Genomic DNA, 19470 nt, shown 5'->3' with positions numbered 1-19470 from the left:
CAGGCACTCACATTTGTAGCAGGAGGCATGTGAGATTCCTGTTCTATGCTAGTTTAGCAGGAGTGCACTGTAGCTGAGGGAAGGCAGTCTGAGGGAAGTTTGAATGGTAAGAGTGCTGGAGTATTTATAGCATCGTGCTACTGTGGTGCTCATAGACTCTTGAGTGCTCATGGTTTCTCACTCTTTACATTGCTCTTTTAGATAGCTCGCCATACTTAAAATAATTGCTCACTGTGGCTACACAAGTTAAAATTCTTCTGCCACTTTGGCAGGCTTTTCCCCTTTTAATGAGTCTCCTGAATCCACTCAGTTCCTTGATGGAATGTCAGCACATACTGTAAGTGACTGATCCCCAAGCTAATGCAACTTGGCATTACAATAATTTTTATTCACAATCTGTTTTTCTAACCGACTTATCCTAGGCAGGGTCGTGGGACAGTTGGAGCCTGTTCTTGTGGTGTTATATTCTATATCACCTATGCAGTGTGATTCAGTTGCCAGACAAGTAAACTGGTGGTGCTTCTTTGGTCTTGTGGGCAGTGCTTGAAGTGGGCACTCAAAGCTTCAAGGAGACCCCTAACCTTCAATCGAACATTATTTTATCACAACACTCAAAGACTGAAGAAGACACTGCCTTAATATCATATCCTATTATATAAATGCTCTGACCTCCAACGTTGAGCCCCATTGTGTAAAAATAATAATGAACTGGGCAGAGGAGCAGGATGCTAATTTGTTTCCACTTCAAGTGCAGCTTATAGACAAACAGGAGTGTAATTTTACTGTGTACACAAGATAATAAATCTAAAATAAACTGATTATCCAATATAACAAAGCAGTGCCTTATTTTTTAAAAATGTTAGTCCTATTGTCCTCCTGTATGCACATCTTATATTACAGTGATCCCTCCTCGATAGTGGGGGTTGCTTTCCAGAACCCCCCGCGAAAGGTGAAAATCCACGAAGTAAAAACCATACGTTTATATTGTTATTTTTATATTGTCATGTTTGGGTCACAGATTTGCACAGAAACACAGGAGGTTGTAGAGACAGGGACTTTAAAACACTGCAAACAAACATTTGTCTCTTTTTCAAAAGTTTAAATTGTGCTCCATGACAAGACAGAGATGACAATTCCATCTCACAATTAAAAGAAAGCAAACATATCTTCCTCTTCAAACGAGTGTGCGTCAGGAGCAGAGAATGTCAGAGAGAGAGATAGAGAGACAGAGAGAGAAAAGCAAACAATCAAAAATCAATAGGTGCTGTTTGGGCTTTTAAATATGCGAAGCACTACGTGGGAAGCATATCATATATCATCGAGGAGCTTTATTTAATACGTAATACGTGCTCTGATTGGGTAGCGTCCCTTGTATGAAATCAACTGGGCAAACCAACTGAGGAAGCATGTACCATAAATTAAAAGACCCATTGTCCACATAAATCCGCGAACCAGTGAAAAATCCATGATATATATTTAGATATTCTTACATATAAAATCTGCGATGGAGTGAAGCCGCGAAAGTCGAAGCGCGATATAGCGAGGGATCACTGTACATTCAAAGCTCAGTGCTGTAGCTAAGCCTTGCCACGAATAAACAGAGTGTGAAGATTTTAGAAAGAGAACAACTGAAGGCAATGTTTTTGGATAAGTAAAAGTAGTCAATTCTGGTTTTCTTTTAGTAGATATTTATGCAAATCTATTTTATGGTGAAGCAGATATAATTTTAGATTTTCATGTCAATACAGCATCATGAGTGAATCACTTTTGAATCATCATACTAACATTACCAAATACCACTACATGTGCTTGGTTGCAGTAATCTGTAAGACAGCAAAACTAACTCCTATATTCTGAACTAAAATGCCTTGTACATTTCTCCAACTACCCTGTGTAGACATTTTCCATGTGTGGCAGTATGGGGCCCTAGTGCTCCCTTGAACCCTCAGGTACCACTCCAAACACCGGATACAAGTCCAAGACTTTTTATTATTTAAGAATAATGTGCATAAAGCACCCTCCACACTATTCATATATCAAACCAACACAACAATACTATTCTCTCTCCTCCTCGCCCAGACACTTCGCCCTCCTACCTCCCAGCTCAGCTCAGTGTCTGGACTGGCCCATAGTCCTTTTATACACCCTGACCCGGAGGTGTTCCTGCCCAATCAGACCACAGTTCCTTATTCCTTCCGGGTCAGGGTAAACAGTCCTTTTCTTCAACCCGGGAGCACGTCGTTCCTTCCTGTCACGTGACCGTGACGTACTCCTGGTTTATAGGGCACACAAGAGCCCACGAGCCCCTCTACAGCGACTCCCGGTGGCCCCCAAGGTATCCAGCAGGGCTGTGTATAAATACTACATAGTCCATGAGGCCCTGCTGGAACTCGGGGCACGATCCTGCTGTCGGGAGAGCTCCTCCTGGCGGCCTGGGGGTGAGGGCCGGAGCACGAAGCCAGCAGTCCTCCACAATTCCCCCCCCTCAGCGACGACAACTGGGGCGGAGCGTCCAGCCCCGCGAGGGACATCCTCCAGTCGGACCCTGGCTGCGTTGTCCATGTCTCCCAGTAAACCTTGGGGGAACGGTGTATCCTTTATCCGCCCGCTCCCCTGTCCTCCGGGAACAGTTTCGTCACTCATGGCCCGGCCGACGGCAGTTGTAACACCGACGATGTCCTCCTGGTTGTCTCCCTCTGTGAGACCAGAAACACCTCGGGAATTCCGTCAGCGTCACCTCCGCCCCTTTCTCTGCCACGGAGGGGTTTATGGCCGCTTTGCTGCTCTCAGCCCTTCTCTCTGTCATGTCAGGAGACCCACGTTTTATTTTGGGGATCTCCTGCTTAATCTGGGCTTGTGCTCAGCGCGAGGCTCTCTATGGAAAAAAGAGAGCCTCTTTGCTGTTTGCACGCCCGTTGTCCTACTTTTATTAGGAGGCGGCGTCATTAGCTCCACACCGCTCTGATGAACAGCACTGTTCAGTTGCACCGGAGCGGTTGGCGCTTCCCCTGGCCCTCCTGTCACCAGGGACACTCCACACCGAAGACCGGTCAGGATCTTGAGGTCTGCACCGCTCCGGAAAGCCACGTCACACGCATGCACCGGGCCGAGTGCTCCGTCTCCCGACCGATCATTCATCACCTCACGCTCCGTTGTCAGTCACACGGTGCTTTGACACTCGCTACTTATTAACCGCGGCGTCAGCTTGCACTGTGTCCCTTTATTCTCTACGATACGGGCCGGACTTACCTGTATTCCCGCATCGATCACCACCGGAACTTCTCGACCCAGTTGCCGTAGATATGTCATTAGGCCATTCAGCGACGCCTCGGCCGTTGCTCCCAGCTCTTCTACTCGTTCCTTCAGCTCTTTTAATTCCTGCAAGAAACAGTGCAGGGGCTCAAGGTAATTCTCGAGACCCCGTAAGTCCATACAGTTAGTTAATACGGCCGGTGGTACTTGCGCTTCCGCGTTTTCCTTACCCTCCGGCCGGGAACCAATGAACACGTCCCTCGCTGGCACGTGTTCAGCTGGGGAGCGCAAAGGCTCCTGGGTCTTGGAGTCCTCAGAGGAACGACTGGCTACTCCGAGCCGGCTGAGATCTGCCTTTTTTCTTTTAACGGCAGACCCTTCAGCCACAACCCATCCCTCTTTGTCGGCTGCTGTTTGTGTTGGCACTGCTTCGCTCGCCTTCCCCTCCCCTTCCAGGAGTCTCAGACCCGTCGGGGAACAAACGACCTCATCGGAGGACTCTGAGTGCCCTTCACCTTCCCGGCATCCACCGCGGGTGACCAGGCTGTTGTCCTCGTATGGGGGTGTCGCTAGCCGTCTCGCGTCCTGGCTTGCCTTCTGGGGAACGCGCCCATCTTGCCGGAACATGAGGCAGGCATCTGAGACGCCACTGAGATTCTGAATGCGGGCGTCTGCAACACAGGATAAAAAGCACCTCGTAGCATCGGGCATTTTCCCTGCACCTACCTCCGGACTAGGCAGCGGAATCCCCGATCCACCCAGGGAGTCCGACGTGCTCTGTAGCTGTCCACGTCCCGACTGTTGCCCCACTCGGGCTTGCTCGGCCCGAATTAGCGCCCGGTCTTCCCCGCTCCCATTCAGGTATGTCCAGGCCCTCTCGGCGTCCGTCAGGGTTTGTACCCAGCTGGGACTGACCTTTTTCTTCCTGGAATTTTTTCCCATCGTGCTCCGATGTAGAATGAAGCTCAACAGCAGCGCTCTCCGTAGTGGGTGGTGTTTTCACCTCCCGTGTGTTGATGCGTGACCTTCCTAGGGTTGTCTGCCCACACAAAATTTGTTTTAAATGCAGGTCCCCTGCCAACGGATGGCCAGAGAATCCTGCCGACTATGCCAGTGTGGCAGTAGGGGGCGCTAGTGCTCCCTTGAACCCTCAGGTACCACTCCAAACACCGGATACAAGTCCAAGACTTTTTATTATTTAAGAATAATGTGCACAAAGCACCCTCCACACTATTCATATATCAAACCAACACAACAATACTATTCTCTCTCCTCCTTGCCCAGACACTTCGCCCTCCTACCTCCCAGCTCAGCTCAGTGTCTGAACTGGCCCATAGTCCTTTTATACACCCTGACCCGGAGGTGTTCCTGCCCAATCAGACCACAGTTCCTTATTTCTTCAGGGTCAGGGTAAACAGTCCTTTTCTTCAACCCGGGAGCATGTCGTTCCTTCCTGTCACGTGACCGTGACGTACTCCCGGTTTATAGGGCACACAAGAGCCCTACAGCGACTCCCGGTGGCCCCCAAGGTATCCATCAGGGCTGCGTATAAATACTACATAGTCCAAGAGGCTCTGCTGGAACTCGGGGCACGATCCTGATGTCGGGAGACCTCCTCCTGGCGGCCTGGGGGTGAGGGCCGGAGCACGAAGCTGGCAGTCCTCCACACATGGTACATGAGTAAAGCTTCTAATTATTCAAAATCACCAAGCATCTCTCCATCTCCTTCCCTGTGGAAGGCTATGATATTTGAGCTTTGAAGATATCACAAACCCCTCTTTAACAACCCTCTTATATATCCATTATTTACCTGTAGGTGGTACCAAGACAACCAAACCACAAGGTTTTTGAATGGCATGCCCTTTAAAAATCTCCTTGTTTAATCCTGAAGAAGTAAAGTTAAATAACAGATTCAAATGGTGGCCCGCAGACCACATTCCGCACAGAAGCAAATTCTGAGTGGTCCAGTCGGAGGTCACACCACAAACACTGAAAACCCAGAAAAAAACACATTTTTCAAGCCTTCAGAAATTCCTACATAAATTCCTACAGTGGTACAGACCATGAATGCAACACTCCATATAGCCAAGCAACATTCAACCCTGAATCCATGCAGGTGGAGCAGTGGAAGTGCTACTGTCTTGCAAAAAGGAGATCATGAGTTTGCATTCTGGGTCCTCCCAGTTTGTAGTGTGGTTTGAGTAGTGACAAAAGCACTATATATATATATATATATATATATATATATATATATATATATATATATATATATATATATATATACACAGTGGGTACGAAAAGTTATATATTATATATTGCAGCCATTTGCTAAAATCATTTAAATTAATTTTTTTCCTCATTAATGTACACACAGCACCCCATATTGACAGACAAAAAGAATTTTTGAAATTGTTGCAGATTTATTAAAAAAGAAAAACTGAAATATCACATGGTCCTAAGTATTCAGACCCTTTGCTCAGTATTTAGTAGAAGCACCCTTTTGAGCTAATACAGCCATGAGTCTTCTTGGGAAAGATGCAACAAGTTTTTCACACCTGGATTTGAGGATCCTCTGCCATTCCTCCTTGCAGATCCTCTCCAGTTCTGTCAGGTTGGATGGTAAATGTTGGTGGGCAGCCATTTTTAGGTCTGTCCAGAGATGCTCAATTGGGTTTAAGTCAGGGCTCTGCCTGGGCCATTCAAGAACCGTCACAGAGTTGTTGTGAAGCCACTCCTTCATTATTTTAGCTGTGTGCTTAGGGTCATTGTCTTGTTGGAAGGTAAACCTTCGGCCCAGTCTGAGGTCCTTAGCACTCTGGAGAAGGTTTTTGTCCAGGATATCCCTGTACTTGGCCGCATTCATCTTTCCCTCGATTGCAACCAGTCGTCCTGTCCCTGCAGCTGAAAAACACCCCCACAGCATGATGCTGCCACCACCATGCTTCACTGTGGGGACTGTATTGGACAAGTGATGAGCAGTGCCTGGTTGTCTCCACACACTGAGGAGAGGCAAGACACATGACAGCCCGCATGGAGTTTGCTAAAAGACACCTGAAGGACTTGGAGATGGTGAGAAATAAGATTCTCTGGTCTGATGAGACCAAAATAGAACTTTTTGGCCTTAATTCTAAGCGGTATGTGTGGAGACAACCAGGCAAAAATATTTATTTTATTTCAAAAGGGAAGGATATCTTATTGCAAATACTGTGCATTTTTTGATTTTATGCACTTTGATATGTGCCTAGGCTGGATGTGAGCAGAATGTTTATTTTTTTTATTTCAAAAGTGGAAAAAAAGTATTGCTGCTATGTCAGATTCTGTTCAGTTATAGCTCCTTTTATTGTTGTTTTTTGCTTGTGTCAGATGAGACCACATTTACAAGGGAAACAATGAACACACTTTACTGTTTTTTCAATACATTTATTTGAGTTGGTTTAAAATTTGTCATTACCTGCTGCTTATTGGCCACTGAAAATGTCTGGCCCAGTTAAATTTCACGATTTGAAAATCTGGCCCAACTGAATTTGTAATTGAATAGCCCTTTAGTAGAGTAAAACAGTGTGTGTGCGTACCCATACTTACCCATCTTTATAATTCGCTTTAACAGTCTATTCAATAGCCTGTGCTATAAATCTGTGGGCGGTGATGTCCTTGGACCCTTCAGCATATACATTTTTTTATTGATATTATGTTTTTTGAGCTAAAAGACTGTATTACAATAAATGAAACAATCAAAAATGCAGTCAGTAACATGTTCCAAAAAAAATGTTAATTCATGGTCACAAATCTTCTTACCACAGTTTTGGTAGAATTCCTTCTCTCAAATTGTTAGAGTTAACCTGACCTTCTTTCTTCTGGTATCCCCTTTGTGATTCCTGTTGATCCTCTGACCTTGTAGTATAGACTACAAATACTTTGTAGGAACCACGCTGAATTGGGCCAATTCCAAGGGACTAGGGATAGGATGCTTCCTATCCATTCTTGAAAGCTGAGAACAGCATGCTGTAAGGTACCTGGAGTCCCTTCTCCTGTCTGCAGTTGCTTCCCTTGTACGCTTGACTCCTTGATCATTTGAAATATGTAAGTTGTTGCACTTACTAGATACTGTAGTATACCCTCATAATATTCTGTTTCTTTTCTCTCTTTGACCTCATATAGCCTTTACCAATGTGCTGATAGTTTGGTAATTACACTGACTTCCCATTTGGAACTCACACAGTGTAGTATAGTGATTATATACTTGTGCCTGCTTAGACTGAGAAGCCGCAGGGTGCTTATTGATAAAAGGTCAAAACATTTCAAATCTGTTGTACAGTTGGAGCCATTTGCTTCTCCCAGATATCTAGTTCAACATGCAAAAGTCACTACTTTCTCCCTTGCTGCAACTCACATCAAGAAAACTTTGGTTTTTGGTGCCACCCTATCACAGCGTGTAATATCCCTTTAAGAGTTTTATCTGTCTGATGCTGCTGAATTAGACAAATTCACTTTGAAAATGCATGGATAGCTAGCATCTCTTTTCTCAGGGAGCTGCATCTAAGCTACCTTATAAACAGTGACCACTGTAAGTTAATTCTCTACTTGTTGAATTTAAACTAACACTTGCCAGTGTTACTGTATCTTGTAAAAGACAAAGTAACCCAAGGGGAAAAAGCCAATGTTTTATTAAAGCAAAGCTTGGATCCTTTTTATACTCTGCAATAAATTATTAAACACTATCCCTGTTTAAATCTCACACATTACATTTCTTCTCTGTGTATTTGTTTTTTTCTTATGGTATCATGCTTTGGTAGCCCTTTCCACAGCACATAAAAAGATGGCTGGTTGGATTTCTATTTACATTTTTTATTCCTGCTCAAAGTGATACAGCATCAGATATAAGGCTTAAATAAGTTAAATTACGGGTTAGTGGTCTGGGCTCACAGAATTTTAATATGAAGGACGAAAATCAACAGAATGATTAAGTAAAAGTAATTTAGATCACAGTATGTCTTATCAATATTATCATGCCTATTTTAACATTTCTGCACCATCTGCGTACTACTTACCCTTGTCCACCACTTTCTGATGCCTTCTAGATAAAGGCATGAAAGCTGTGTCCCCTGCTGAGTCTTACCCTACTCATCCTTTCATTCATTTATCTATCACATCCAGATCTGGCTTTTTTCCCCACAATAGCATTACAGAAAGCTAGTGCATAATCCTAAAACAAGAGGCAGAGAAGTGAGCAATAGCCCATTAAAGGGCACACTCACAGATTAAAATTTATTTAGTTCACTGTTATCTTGGAGCAAAAATCGCAGAATCTCCTGGGATTTCTGTAATTACCACATAGCAAATGCCAAATTACTTTACAGCTAGAGTATGAATGGAGAATACAAACAGTTCTTTGATTTAAAACACTAATGTCTTTTCTACTGTGTTCATCGTACTTTTTTGCATAGTCTTTCACTTTGTAACCTGCTTCATAGCATTAACAATTTGGGGTTGAATTTAAGCCAAATTATTGTAAAGCGTTCATATTCTCCCAGTGTATATATACTTTTTTTTGTTTAAATACACTGTAAACTCTAAACTGGCCTGGTATGATTGAGTACCAGTCTGTATGTGAATGTGTGTCTGTAATGCATTAGTACTTTGTCTGATTGTGGCTCTTTGTTGGAAATGTTGCTGCAAAGAAACTATAAAATATTCTTGGTTATTTTAATTTGCTTTTTTTTTTTTTTTTGTTTCTTTCGTATCTTTTATTTTTTTCTGTTTTGGATTTTGGCTCTACTGTTAAGCTGTCAGAGTTTAAATATGTAAGAACTCAGTAGAAGGACAGAGCAGAGTGAGAATCCATTACCAATGTAAGCAGACTTGTATGTTGTAGGACATTCTGACAAGACACTTGCAAAAGAGAGCAGAGTCACAAGTAGAAAGCTTAAATGCCAGCTGGGATTATAGATTTTGACAATATGACAGTGCAAGATAAAAAGTAAAACATAAAATGTAACCTTTGAAACAAGGGGTCTGTAAAAATCAATTCTCTAACAGGCTTAGTGAGCTGTCTGCATAAAATACCAAAGTTTAATCAGTTAAGTAACACAAACAGCAGAGTTTCAAGCCAAAAATAAATATTAAAAAATTGTTAAAATATAACTCCTTTCACCCTGAGCACCATCTTATAGAATACAAATGTCGAATACCAAATGAGCAATCTATGCAGTAGCATTTAAATTATTGTTAAGGCTATATAATAACCCAATTACATTACCCTTGGTCACTACTTTATATGTGCATTGCAAATGTGAAATTTTCATACCGCAAAACTGTACTATACAAATGAATTTTGGCCAATTTTGGTTCAATCTCAGGCCAGACATTTCTTCTATCCAGCTGTTCTCAGTTTTTCTATTAGAGTTAAGTAGTTCAGTCTTCTTAATCATTGTCTGAGTAGTGAAGAGCATGCCACAGGTAAAGACTGAATGTGCTGGGTCTCATTGCCTTGGGTGATGTCAGAATGCACAACTCAGAATTTTAGGAGGTAATGGATTACATGACTTTTCCAGCATTTCACAGCACAGTTTGAAATTTGCCTAGTACTGTGATGTACAGTAGATATTCAGTAGGGTTTTCTTTGTTTCAGTTGTTTCTTTTAATATTGGTTTGTTCATATATTGTTGATCTGTACTTCCTAAAGAGACTAAGGAATCTCAGGTCTTTTGATGTATGGAGCAAGCTGCTGGAAATGTTCTACCAGTCCATAGCAGTCAGTGTATTGTTCTATGTTGTGGTCCTGAGAAGCAACCTGCACTCAAAATAAGCACAGTGCCAGAAGAAACTTATCAAGAAATCCTGCTACATTACAGAGTGAACTCTGAACACACTTCAAGATGCTGTGGAAAAGAGGATGGTAGCAAAATGGGATGCCACCATAAAAAATCCCCTCTAGGATGCGCTGTCTTGTAGCACTTTTAGCAACAGGCTCATTCCACCACGGTGTGCTAAGAAGCAACCCTGGGGGTCTTTTCAGCCTACTGCTATCAAGCACTTCAGTGGTTCTCCCAATGTACTCATTAAGTTCATTTTGAAACATCAGCACAATATACATTTATTTATATTGATTGATTGGCTGTATTATTTGTCATGTGAGTCTGCATCCTTGTTTTTCATGTTTCTGCTGCGCTATGCATCTGAATTTCCCCACTGGATTAATAACGTTTAATCTAATCTAATCATGCATTTTCCTGGACTTTGTCATTTGTTTTGCATTTTTCAAGTCAAATTCCTATTTAACCCAGTTTAAGTGAAAGCCTGCTACTCAGGATGCCTGGAAATGAACCTAATCTGGGTAGGCTTGTGGGGATTCTGGGCTGCGTTTTGGAGGCCTTCCATTTTTTTTTTCTAACCATTTTTGTGTGCTATGTAGCACAATATGTTGCAATTGAAACACTTGTGGCAGCATGAATATTTTCCAGGTATAGCAAGTTCAGCTGCAGTCCACCCTTTTCTTGATATGACAAAGACAAGACCTTGGATAAACAAGCCTCTATACTGCTTACACTGTCCAAAATTCACACTTTCCTCCTGACTGCATTATGTGAATTGTAGTTCTGGCCGAGGGCTCTTTTGTTGTCAACTCTTACACACAAGAAAACCACCCCAACAATTTAACACAGGACTAAAACTTTTTTGATTTTGTTGTGGCTCATTGCTGAGTGTGATGACTGAGTTACTGGGCATGTTACACTGCATGAATTGCAGTTATCAGATCACTCCACAACTGTCCACAAATCACTAAGGTTATATAAATGAAGACAATGCCTGAAAAGTCCCTGGAAAACTCCTATAGTGTGACACCTGCCTAAGAAGGATTAATTTAAAATTTTGTTACATCATTTTAATATTGTAACAAAGGTGTCTTTGGATACTACTGTTAAATAAATAATAAAATGTGTTTAACTGTGGTGGATAGTCTGTTGTCTTTAAGGTGTTACCCTGGTCTCTTTGTCATAATCCTCCTAACAAATCCGGCTTGCCTCCTGAGACAATAAAGCTTGCATTATATGTTGTTTTATTAATGTTTTGTATTAATGAAGAGACTAAATATAATATTTGCTTTAATTTAATATATACCATAAATATTATTATTTACAGGAAATGAATTTGGCCATCCAGAATGGTTAGATTTTCCCAGAAAAGGAAACAATGAAAGTTATCATTATGCAAGGAGGCAGTTTCATCTGGCAGAAAACGATCTACTTCGATACAAACACCTTTACACCTTTGACAGAGATATGAACAGACAAGAGGAAAAATATGGATGGTTGTCTGCTCCACAAGTAAGTGAAATTAATATACCATAATATAACATTCTGAAACCTGATTAATCCAGTTTAGGGTCAGAAATAAAGTTACATATTATGTAATGCTACCTAAAGTTTCAAATTTTAGGTTTATATGTCTTTTTTCCTTAATTCTTCAAATTTAATATTTTGTGTTTTTATTTAACAAGTAATAAAGTTAAGTAAATAAAACTATGCTTTGTGATAAAGCTCATTTGCAACATTTTTTTTGGTTTGTTTTATATTTGCTGCATATATTTGATCTAAAATCATTCTTGCTCAAAAAATTAATCTCAGGCTGACTTGTCCTATTTTCCTGTAGAATGTTTCATAAAGAGGTTAAGCCAACTTTAAATTTGCTGGTTGTTGACCTACGGAAACCCAGCAACAATCTTAACAGATGAACTTTGGGATTCTTATTTCAGACAGGTGTCAGTGACAAACTTTAACGAAAAAAAATCACTTTATATGTTTCTTTTAGTTCAATCAGTAATTCGAATGATAACTTATTTATTAGTTATTAAAGATTACATCTGGTCCCAGAATATGTATGTCCAGATAGCTAAAAATAAAGATAATATTACTGTGATATTTATGATTTAACCAAATAATCAAGTAATCCCAATTATATCCGGCTGCAGGTCGCAGACTCGGCTTTCCACACCACGCCCTCAGCATTCGCGTCCATCCTCTGTCACATCGCTTTTGTTGGAAAAACTAGTAACGTTGATGTACCCTGTAACCCTAAAAAACGATATTAATATGACTTCATCCAATCACGAGGCAAGAATCCCAGTTTCTCTTTATGGTATTACTGTCACATTTACTTTTAGAAACAAAAAAGCAGTTTTATAATTTACGAGTCATGATTCGATAGTTAAAAGAAAGAGGACATAACATATTTTTAGATTAAGGAAACACCATACTAAGCATGATTGTGGTTGCTCTAACTGCTATTATAGTGAATTCCATCCATCCATCCATCAATCATCCAACCCGCTATATCCTAACTGCAGGGTCACAGGGGTTTGCTGGAACCAATCCCAGCCAACACAGGGCACAAGGCAAGAAACAAACCCCGGACAGGGTGCCAGCCCACCCCAGGGCTCACACACACACACACACACACACCCACACCCACACACTGGGGACAATTTAGAATCACCAGTGCACCTAACCTGCATGTCTTTGGACTGTGGGAGGAAACTGGAGCACCCGGAGGAAACCCACACAGACACGGGGAGAACATGCAAACTCCACGCAGGAAGGACCTGGAACACGAACCCAGGCCTCCTCACTGCGAGGCAACAGCGCTACCACTCCATTCTATTAAAGTGATACATTTTAACTTTACTTTAGTAAGGATATATTTTCACACAATAACTTGTTTCTTTCAGACACGGGGAGAACATGCATACTCCACACAGGGAGGACCTGGGAAGTGAAATCGGAACCTTGTTCAATAAAGGAAAATTCCGTTAATGATATTAATTTATTATGTTACAAAATAAATGATGATTAATAACACAATATAACAATCAAAAGGCATGAAAGTGAAGGTCTAAACTTTCGAGTTCTCAGGAAAAGAAACTTTTAAAATTGTTTATATTGAACAATTTTTTAAATGATCCAACTTACTATACAGTTCATGTGTACCTTCATTTCCATTGTCTGTGTTGAATTGTGTTTTCTTAATTTTGTTCTACGCTGCTGCTATAATGTTGATAAATTTCAAGTGGAGTTATTAAACTTTCAAACGTTTTCCTGGTTTTTAATTTTAATGCATAATTGTTCTCCCAGGGGCCCTAACTTATAAGTATGTACTTATCAAAAAAAAGTGAAGCAAATCTATTAAATTGCTTAACAGATATTAGATTGTTTTTTTTTCTAAGAAATTAAAAGTTGCACTTCCATAAACCGTCTTTTTTATTTATTTTGGAACTGAACTAACAGATTTTAAACTTTAAAATTTTTTTTTTGGTAGATGCAATAATTACAAATCAATTTTTTCGTGATTTTAAATCCTTTAATCGCCATATACAATTTCTTGTATTAGGAATTTGTCATTTCTCGTATACCCCAACTTACTTTCCAAACGGAAATATACTTTTATGTAAATAAGATTCCCGTTATTAGGTCATCGGCCTCACTGCTTGCTCAGGATTCATCTCTTCCCATAGTGTGTTCAGCTGTCTTTGACCACACTGCTTGTGTGTGTGTCATCGTCTCTGTTGTCTGATTTGGTGCAACGGCTGAATCCTAAAAATTGTCTCCTGGACAGTGTCCCCTCTTGATTAGTTAAGGGTTTTTTTAATTCTGTCAGACCAAGTATTGTTACCTTAATAAATGCTAGCTTGGTTTCTGGTTGTGTTCCCGCTGCCTTGAAGCACGCTGTGGTGCAGAAACTTATTAAAAAAGCAAAATAAGAACCCTATAATGTGTCAAATTTCATGCCAATTTCTAAATTACCTTTTTTATCTAAAGTCTTAGAAAAAGTTGTCCTAACTCAAACATTTCTGGACGAAAATAGTATTCTGGAAGAATTCCAATCCAGATACAGATGTTCTTACAGCATTGAAACATCCTTGCTAAAGGTTTACGATGATCTCTTCCCAACTACTAATGCTGGTGATTCTGCCATTCTTGTACTGCTAGATCTTACCTCAGCTTTTGATATTGTGGATCTTAAAATTCTTATATTCTGCCTTGAACAGTATATAGGCATCCAAAGTAATGCCCTGAAATGGTTTAAATCTTATCTAAGCAATAGGAGATTTTCTACTGGGTTCCCTAGAGTTCCATCCTCGGACCAGTTCACTTTTTAATATGCATTTTACCTTTAGGCTCCTTTGTTAACAAGTATGGCTTCTCTATGCTGATGACACTCAAATATATTTGCCACTAAAGTCAAAGTGAGAAAATGCAAACCTTCCATGTGTGCTTGACTGATATTAAAACCTGGATAGCAATGCATCTTCTTAAACTAAATTGATAATAAAACTGTGATAATGGTGTCCAAAATTTAAGAAGGTTTGCGTGTCTCTAATGTTGCTCTTGGACCCCTTGCCATATACAGTATGTATCATAAAGCTTCAGTTAGGAGCCCAGGTGTGATTTGTGACAGCTCATTCATACTCGACAAACAGATAAATTGTGAGGATAAATAAAGCTTTTTCCAGCTGAAACTTTAAGGTAAAGACTTTTCTTTCTCTCAGTGATCTTGAAAGGCCATCCAAGCTTTTATAACATCTCATTTGGACTATTGCAGTTTTTGTAGGTAGGTGTTGATCGGGTCTTGTTACGACAAAAACACACACACCTACAACTATTCCCCAGCTTTGCTGTTCGCTTATTGAATGGCTCTCATAAGTGTGGCTATAGTTCACCAATACTGACCTTGCTTCATTGGCTTCTGGTTCGTTTCAGAATTGATTTTAAAATTCTATTTCTTGTTTTCAAATGTTTGAATGGATCAGCCCAATCTTGCCTCTCGGAACTTCTTCACTTGTATGTGCCGACAAGAGCCCTGCAGCCCACTAGCCCGATGCACTTATTGTGCTAAGGTCGAGGCTGAAACATAGGATGTTTGCAGTGGCTGCTCCTTTTCTCTGGAATGGCTCACCTTATTCTATTAGGTCTGCTCAAACACTGGCCATTTTTAAGTCATCATTAAAGTCTTATTTCTTCTTGCTGCCATTTGACCATGCAAGAGGTTGACATTGTTTGTATATGTTGGCTCATGTACATTCATGATTATAAATATGTATGTATGGGTGTGGGTTTATCTTTTATGCAATGGTTGGTTATGCTTTCAGTTTTGTGATGTGTACATACTGTATATTTGAACTGCTTCTTTTACCCTTTCTTGTACAGCACTTTGGTTAAGTTCTGGCTGTTGTAAATGTGCTTTAAAAATAAAACTTGCCTTGCCCTGCTTTATAAAACATTATTTTAATATATAACACTAAGAAGTGCAGATCTAAGAAATATAAAATATAGAACAAGAATTGTAGGTTGTAACTGAACAATGAGGGACATGTATGTTTGTTACATTTTTTCACGAAAGACAGACATTTTCCTTTTTCCTCTTGCGTTATCTAAAAACAGATGCATGTCTTTTATATGTGAAAAAAGGATGATGAGGGTCTAAGGACATACAGTGCATCTGAAAAGTATTCACAGCGCATCACTTTTTCCTTATTCCAAAATGGATTAAATTCATTTTTTTCCTCAGAATTCTACACACAACACCCCATAATGACAATGTGAAAAAAGTTTGCTTGAGGTTTTTGCAAATTTATTAAAAATAAAAAAACTGAGAAATCACATGTGCATAAGTATTCACAGCCTTTGCTCAATACTTTGTCGATGCACCTTTGGCAGCAATTACAGCCTCAAGTCTTTTTGAATATGATGCCACAAGCTTGGCACACCTATCCTTGGCCAGTTTCGCCCATTCGTCTTTGCAGCACCTCTCAAGCTCCATCAGGTTGGATGGGAAGTGTTGGTGCACAGCCATTTTAAGATCTCTCCAGAGATGTTCAATCAGATTCAAGTCTGGGCTCTGGCTGGGCCACTCAAGGACATTCACAGAGTTGTCCTGAAGCCACTCCTTTCATATCTTGGCTTTGTACTGAGGGTCGTTGTCTTGCTGAAAGATGAACCGTCGCCCCAGTCTGAGGTCAAGAGCACTCTGGAGCACGTTTTCATCCAGGATGTCTCTGTATATAGCTGAAGTCATCTTTCCCTTTATCCTGACTAGTCTCCCAGTTCCTGCCGTTGAAAAACATCTCCACAGCATGATGCTGCCACCACCATGCTTCACTGTAGGGATGGTATTGGCCTGGTGATGAGCGGTGCCTGGTTTCCTCCAAACGTGACGCCTGACATTCACACCAAAGAGTTCAATCTTTGTCTGATCAGACCAGAGAATTTAGTTTCTCATGGTCTGAGAGTCCTTCAGGTGCCTTTTGGCAAACTCCAGGCAGGCTGCCATGTGCCTTTTACTAAGGAGTGGCTTCCGTCTGACCACTCTACCATACAGGCCTGATTGGTGGATTGGTGCAGAGATGGTTGTCCTTCTGTAAGGTTCTCCTCTCTCCACAGAGGACCTCTGGAGCTCTGACAGAGTGACCATCGGGTTCTTGGTCACCTCCCTGACTAAGGCCCTTCTCCCCCGATCACTCAGTTTAGATGGCTGGCCAGCTCTAGGAAGAGTCCTGGTGGTTTCGAACTTCTTCCACTTATGGATGATGGAGGCCACCGTGCTCATTGGGACCTTCAAAGCAGCAGAAATTTTTCTGTAACCTTCCCCAGATTTGTGCCTCGAGACAATCCTGTCTTGGAGGTCTACAGACAATTCCTTTGACTTCATGCTTGGTTTGTGCTCTGACATGACCTGTCAACTGTGGGACCTTATATAGACAGGTGTGTGCCTTTCCAAATCATGTCCAATCAACTGAATTTACCACAGGTGGACTCCAATTAAGCTGCAGAAACATCTCAAGGATGATCAGGGGAAACAGGATGCACCTGAGCTCAATTTGGAGTTTCATGGCAAAGGCTGTGTATACTTATGTACATGTGCTTTCTCCGTTTTTTTATTTTTAATAAATTTGCAACAATCTCAAGTAAACTTTTTTCACATTTTCATTATGGGGTGCTGTGTGTAGAATTCTGAGGAAAAAAATCAATTTAATCCATTTTGGAATAAGGCTGTAACAAAACAAAATGTGGAAATAGTGATGAGCTGTGAATACTTTCCGGATGCACTGTGTTCCCTCTCCTCTTCTTCTGGAAATTCAGATAGCAAATCAAATTTCTGAAGGGCCTCCTCAATGTCATCTTTGTCCATTGATAGTAATGCAGGGAGTGAGGTGTGACCCCTGAACACAGAAATATTCTCAGCACACCACTTCTCCTCCTCAGTATGATGCTGAAGGATTCCATGTTTCTGTAATACGTTTTTTTTTTAATTCTTTAAATGGCCATTATAAAGCTTATATCCTTTACCTCTACATTTACAAGGAATGTAAGATAGGAAAGTAAAAAAAATAATGTACAGTATATTCTTAATTTGTTATACATTATTAACATTACTGCTTTCGATCACAAATTCTACAAGTCTTCAATATTTCTTAACATACACTATTATTAGCACAGTTCAGAATGCATTTAAAATGTTTTAAGGCCTTTAAGAGTTGTACTAGTACTACAGTTTGTCAGAAGATGTAAAACAGGTTTTTAGTTTTTTGGGCTTTGACTCCTACTGGTTAACGAGACAAGCATTAAATCTTTTTATACATTTTGTTCACTATACCTTAGGCATTGTAAGCCAGCATCAACAAAATGTAATTCATCTTTCTTATGGAAGTTTATAAAATTATGTGTCTGTACCTGCTCATCAGTGCCCTGTGCTGTATGTTGGAGAAAGGAGGCTGACATTTCTTCTAAAAGAAAAGTTCTGAAACCTGCATTGATGCAGTGCTATGGAACAGAATAGCAAGACATTTTAGTTTCATTTCAGATGTAACCCAAGTCTTTACTCTGTCTTCGCAGTAGTTCAATGGAAAGCAGAGAAAGATAATATTTACCTAAGGAAATGTTAAAAACAGATCCAAAAGAATAAGCACAAAAAATGACCCTGTCCTGGCTGTCCATTATTTCTGTACCTTCTAATTTTTTGTTTGATTTTTGGCCTTGATTTAGAAAGGCATTTGCTCACTCAGTCCGATGTGAGCAGTTACTTCAGTGATTTCAAAAAGAAGCACTAAGTTTATAATGGTAAACATTTTGACTATTTGTCTTTCATTTACAAAGATATACAGTGGTGTGAAAAACTATTTGCCCCCTTCCTGATTTCTTATTCTTTTGCATGTTTGTCACACAAAATGTTTTTGATCATCAAACACATTTAACCATTAGTCAAATATAACACAAGTAAACACAAAATGCAGTTTTAAATCATGGTTTTATTATTTAGGGAGAAAAAATCCAAACCTACATGGCCCTGTGTGAAAAAGTAATTGCCCCCTTGTTAAAAAATAACCTAACTGTGGTGTATCACACCTGAGTTTAAATTTCCGTAGCCACCACCAGGCCTGATTACTGCCACACCTGTTTCAATCAAGAAATCACTTAAATAGGAGCTGCCTGACACAGAGAAGTAGACCAAAAGCACCTCAAAAGCTAGACATCATGCCAAGATCCAAAGAAATTCAGTAACAAATGAGAACAGAAGTAATTGAGATCTACCAGTCTGGTAAAGGTTATAAAGCCATTTCTAAAGCTTTGGGACTCCAGCGAACCACAGTGAGAGCCATTATCCACAAATGGCAAAAACATGGAACAGTGGTGAACCTTCCCAGGAGTGGCCAGCTGACCAAATTACCCCAAGAGCGCAGAGACGACTCATCCGAGAGGTCACAAAAGACCCCAGGACAACGTCTAAAGAACTGCAGGCCTCACTTGCCTCAATTAAAGTCAGTGTTCACAACTCCACCATAAGAAAGTGACTGGGCAAAAACGGCCTGCATGGCAGATTTTCAAGACGCAAACCACTGTTAAGCAAAAAGAACATTAGGGCTCGTCTCAATTTTGCTAAGAAACATCTCAATGATTGCCAAGACTTTTGGGAAAATACCTTGTGGACTGATGACAAAAGTTGAACTTTTTGGAAGGCAAATGTCCCGTTACATCTGGCATAAAAGGAACACAGCATTTCAGAAAAAGAACATCATACCAACAGTAGTGTGATGGTCTGGGGTTGTTTTGCTGCTTCAGGACCTGGAAGGCTTGCTGTGATAAATGGAACCATGAATTCTACTGTCTACCAAAAAATCCTGAAAGAGAATGTCCGGCCATCTGTTCGTCAACTCAAGCTGAAGCGATC

At 40.7% G+C, this 19470-nt stretch overlaps 1 protein-coding gene across 1 annotated transcript in view; it reads left to right on the top strand.

Annotated features, from left to right (window-relative positions):
- The window catches only part of LOC120523552 (1,4-alpha-glucan-branching enzyme-like), a 918458-nt gene that overhangs the window by 643328 nt on the left and 255660 nt on the right, over positions 1-19470 (top strand). Inside the window, exon 13 of the mRNA XM_039744954.1 lies at positions 11392-11576. Within this exon, the coding sequence (XP_039600888.1) occupies positions 11392-11576 (185 nt within the window). The remainder of the gene's footprint in view (positions 1-11391; positions 11577-19470) is intronic.

This window comes from Polypterus senegalus, chromosome 2 (assembly GCF_016835505.1).
Source record: "Polypterus senegalus isolate Bchr_013 chromosome 2, ASM1683550v1, whole genome shotgun sequence".
Taxonomy (NCBI): Eukaryota; Metazoa; Chordata; class Cladistia; order Polypteriformes; family Polypteridae; genus Polypterus; species Polypterus senegalus.
This window is presented reverse-complemented; position numbering and strand designations above follow the sequence as displayed.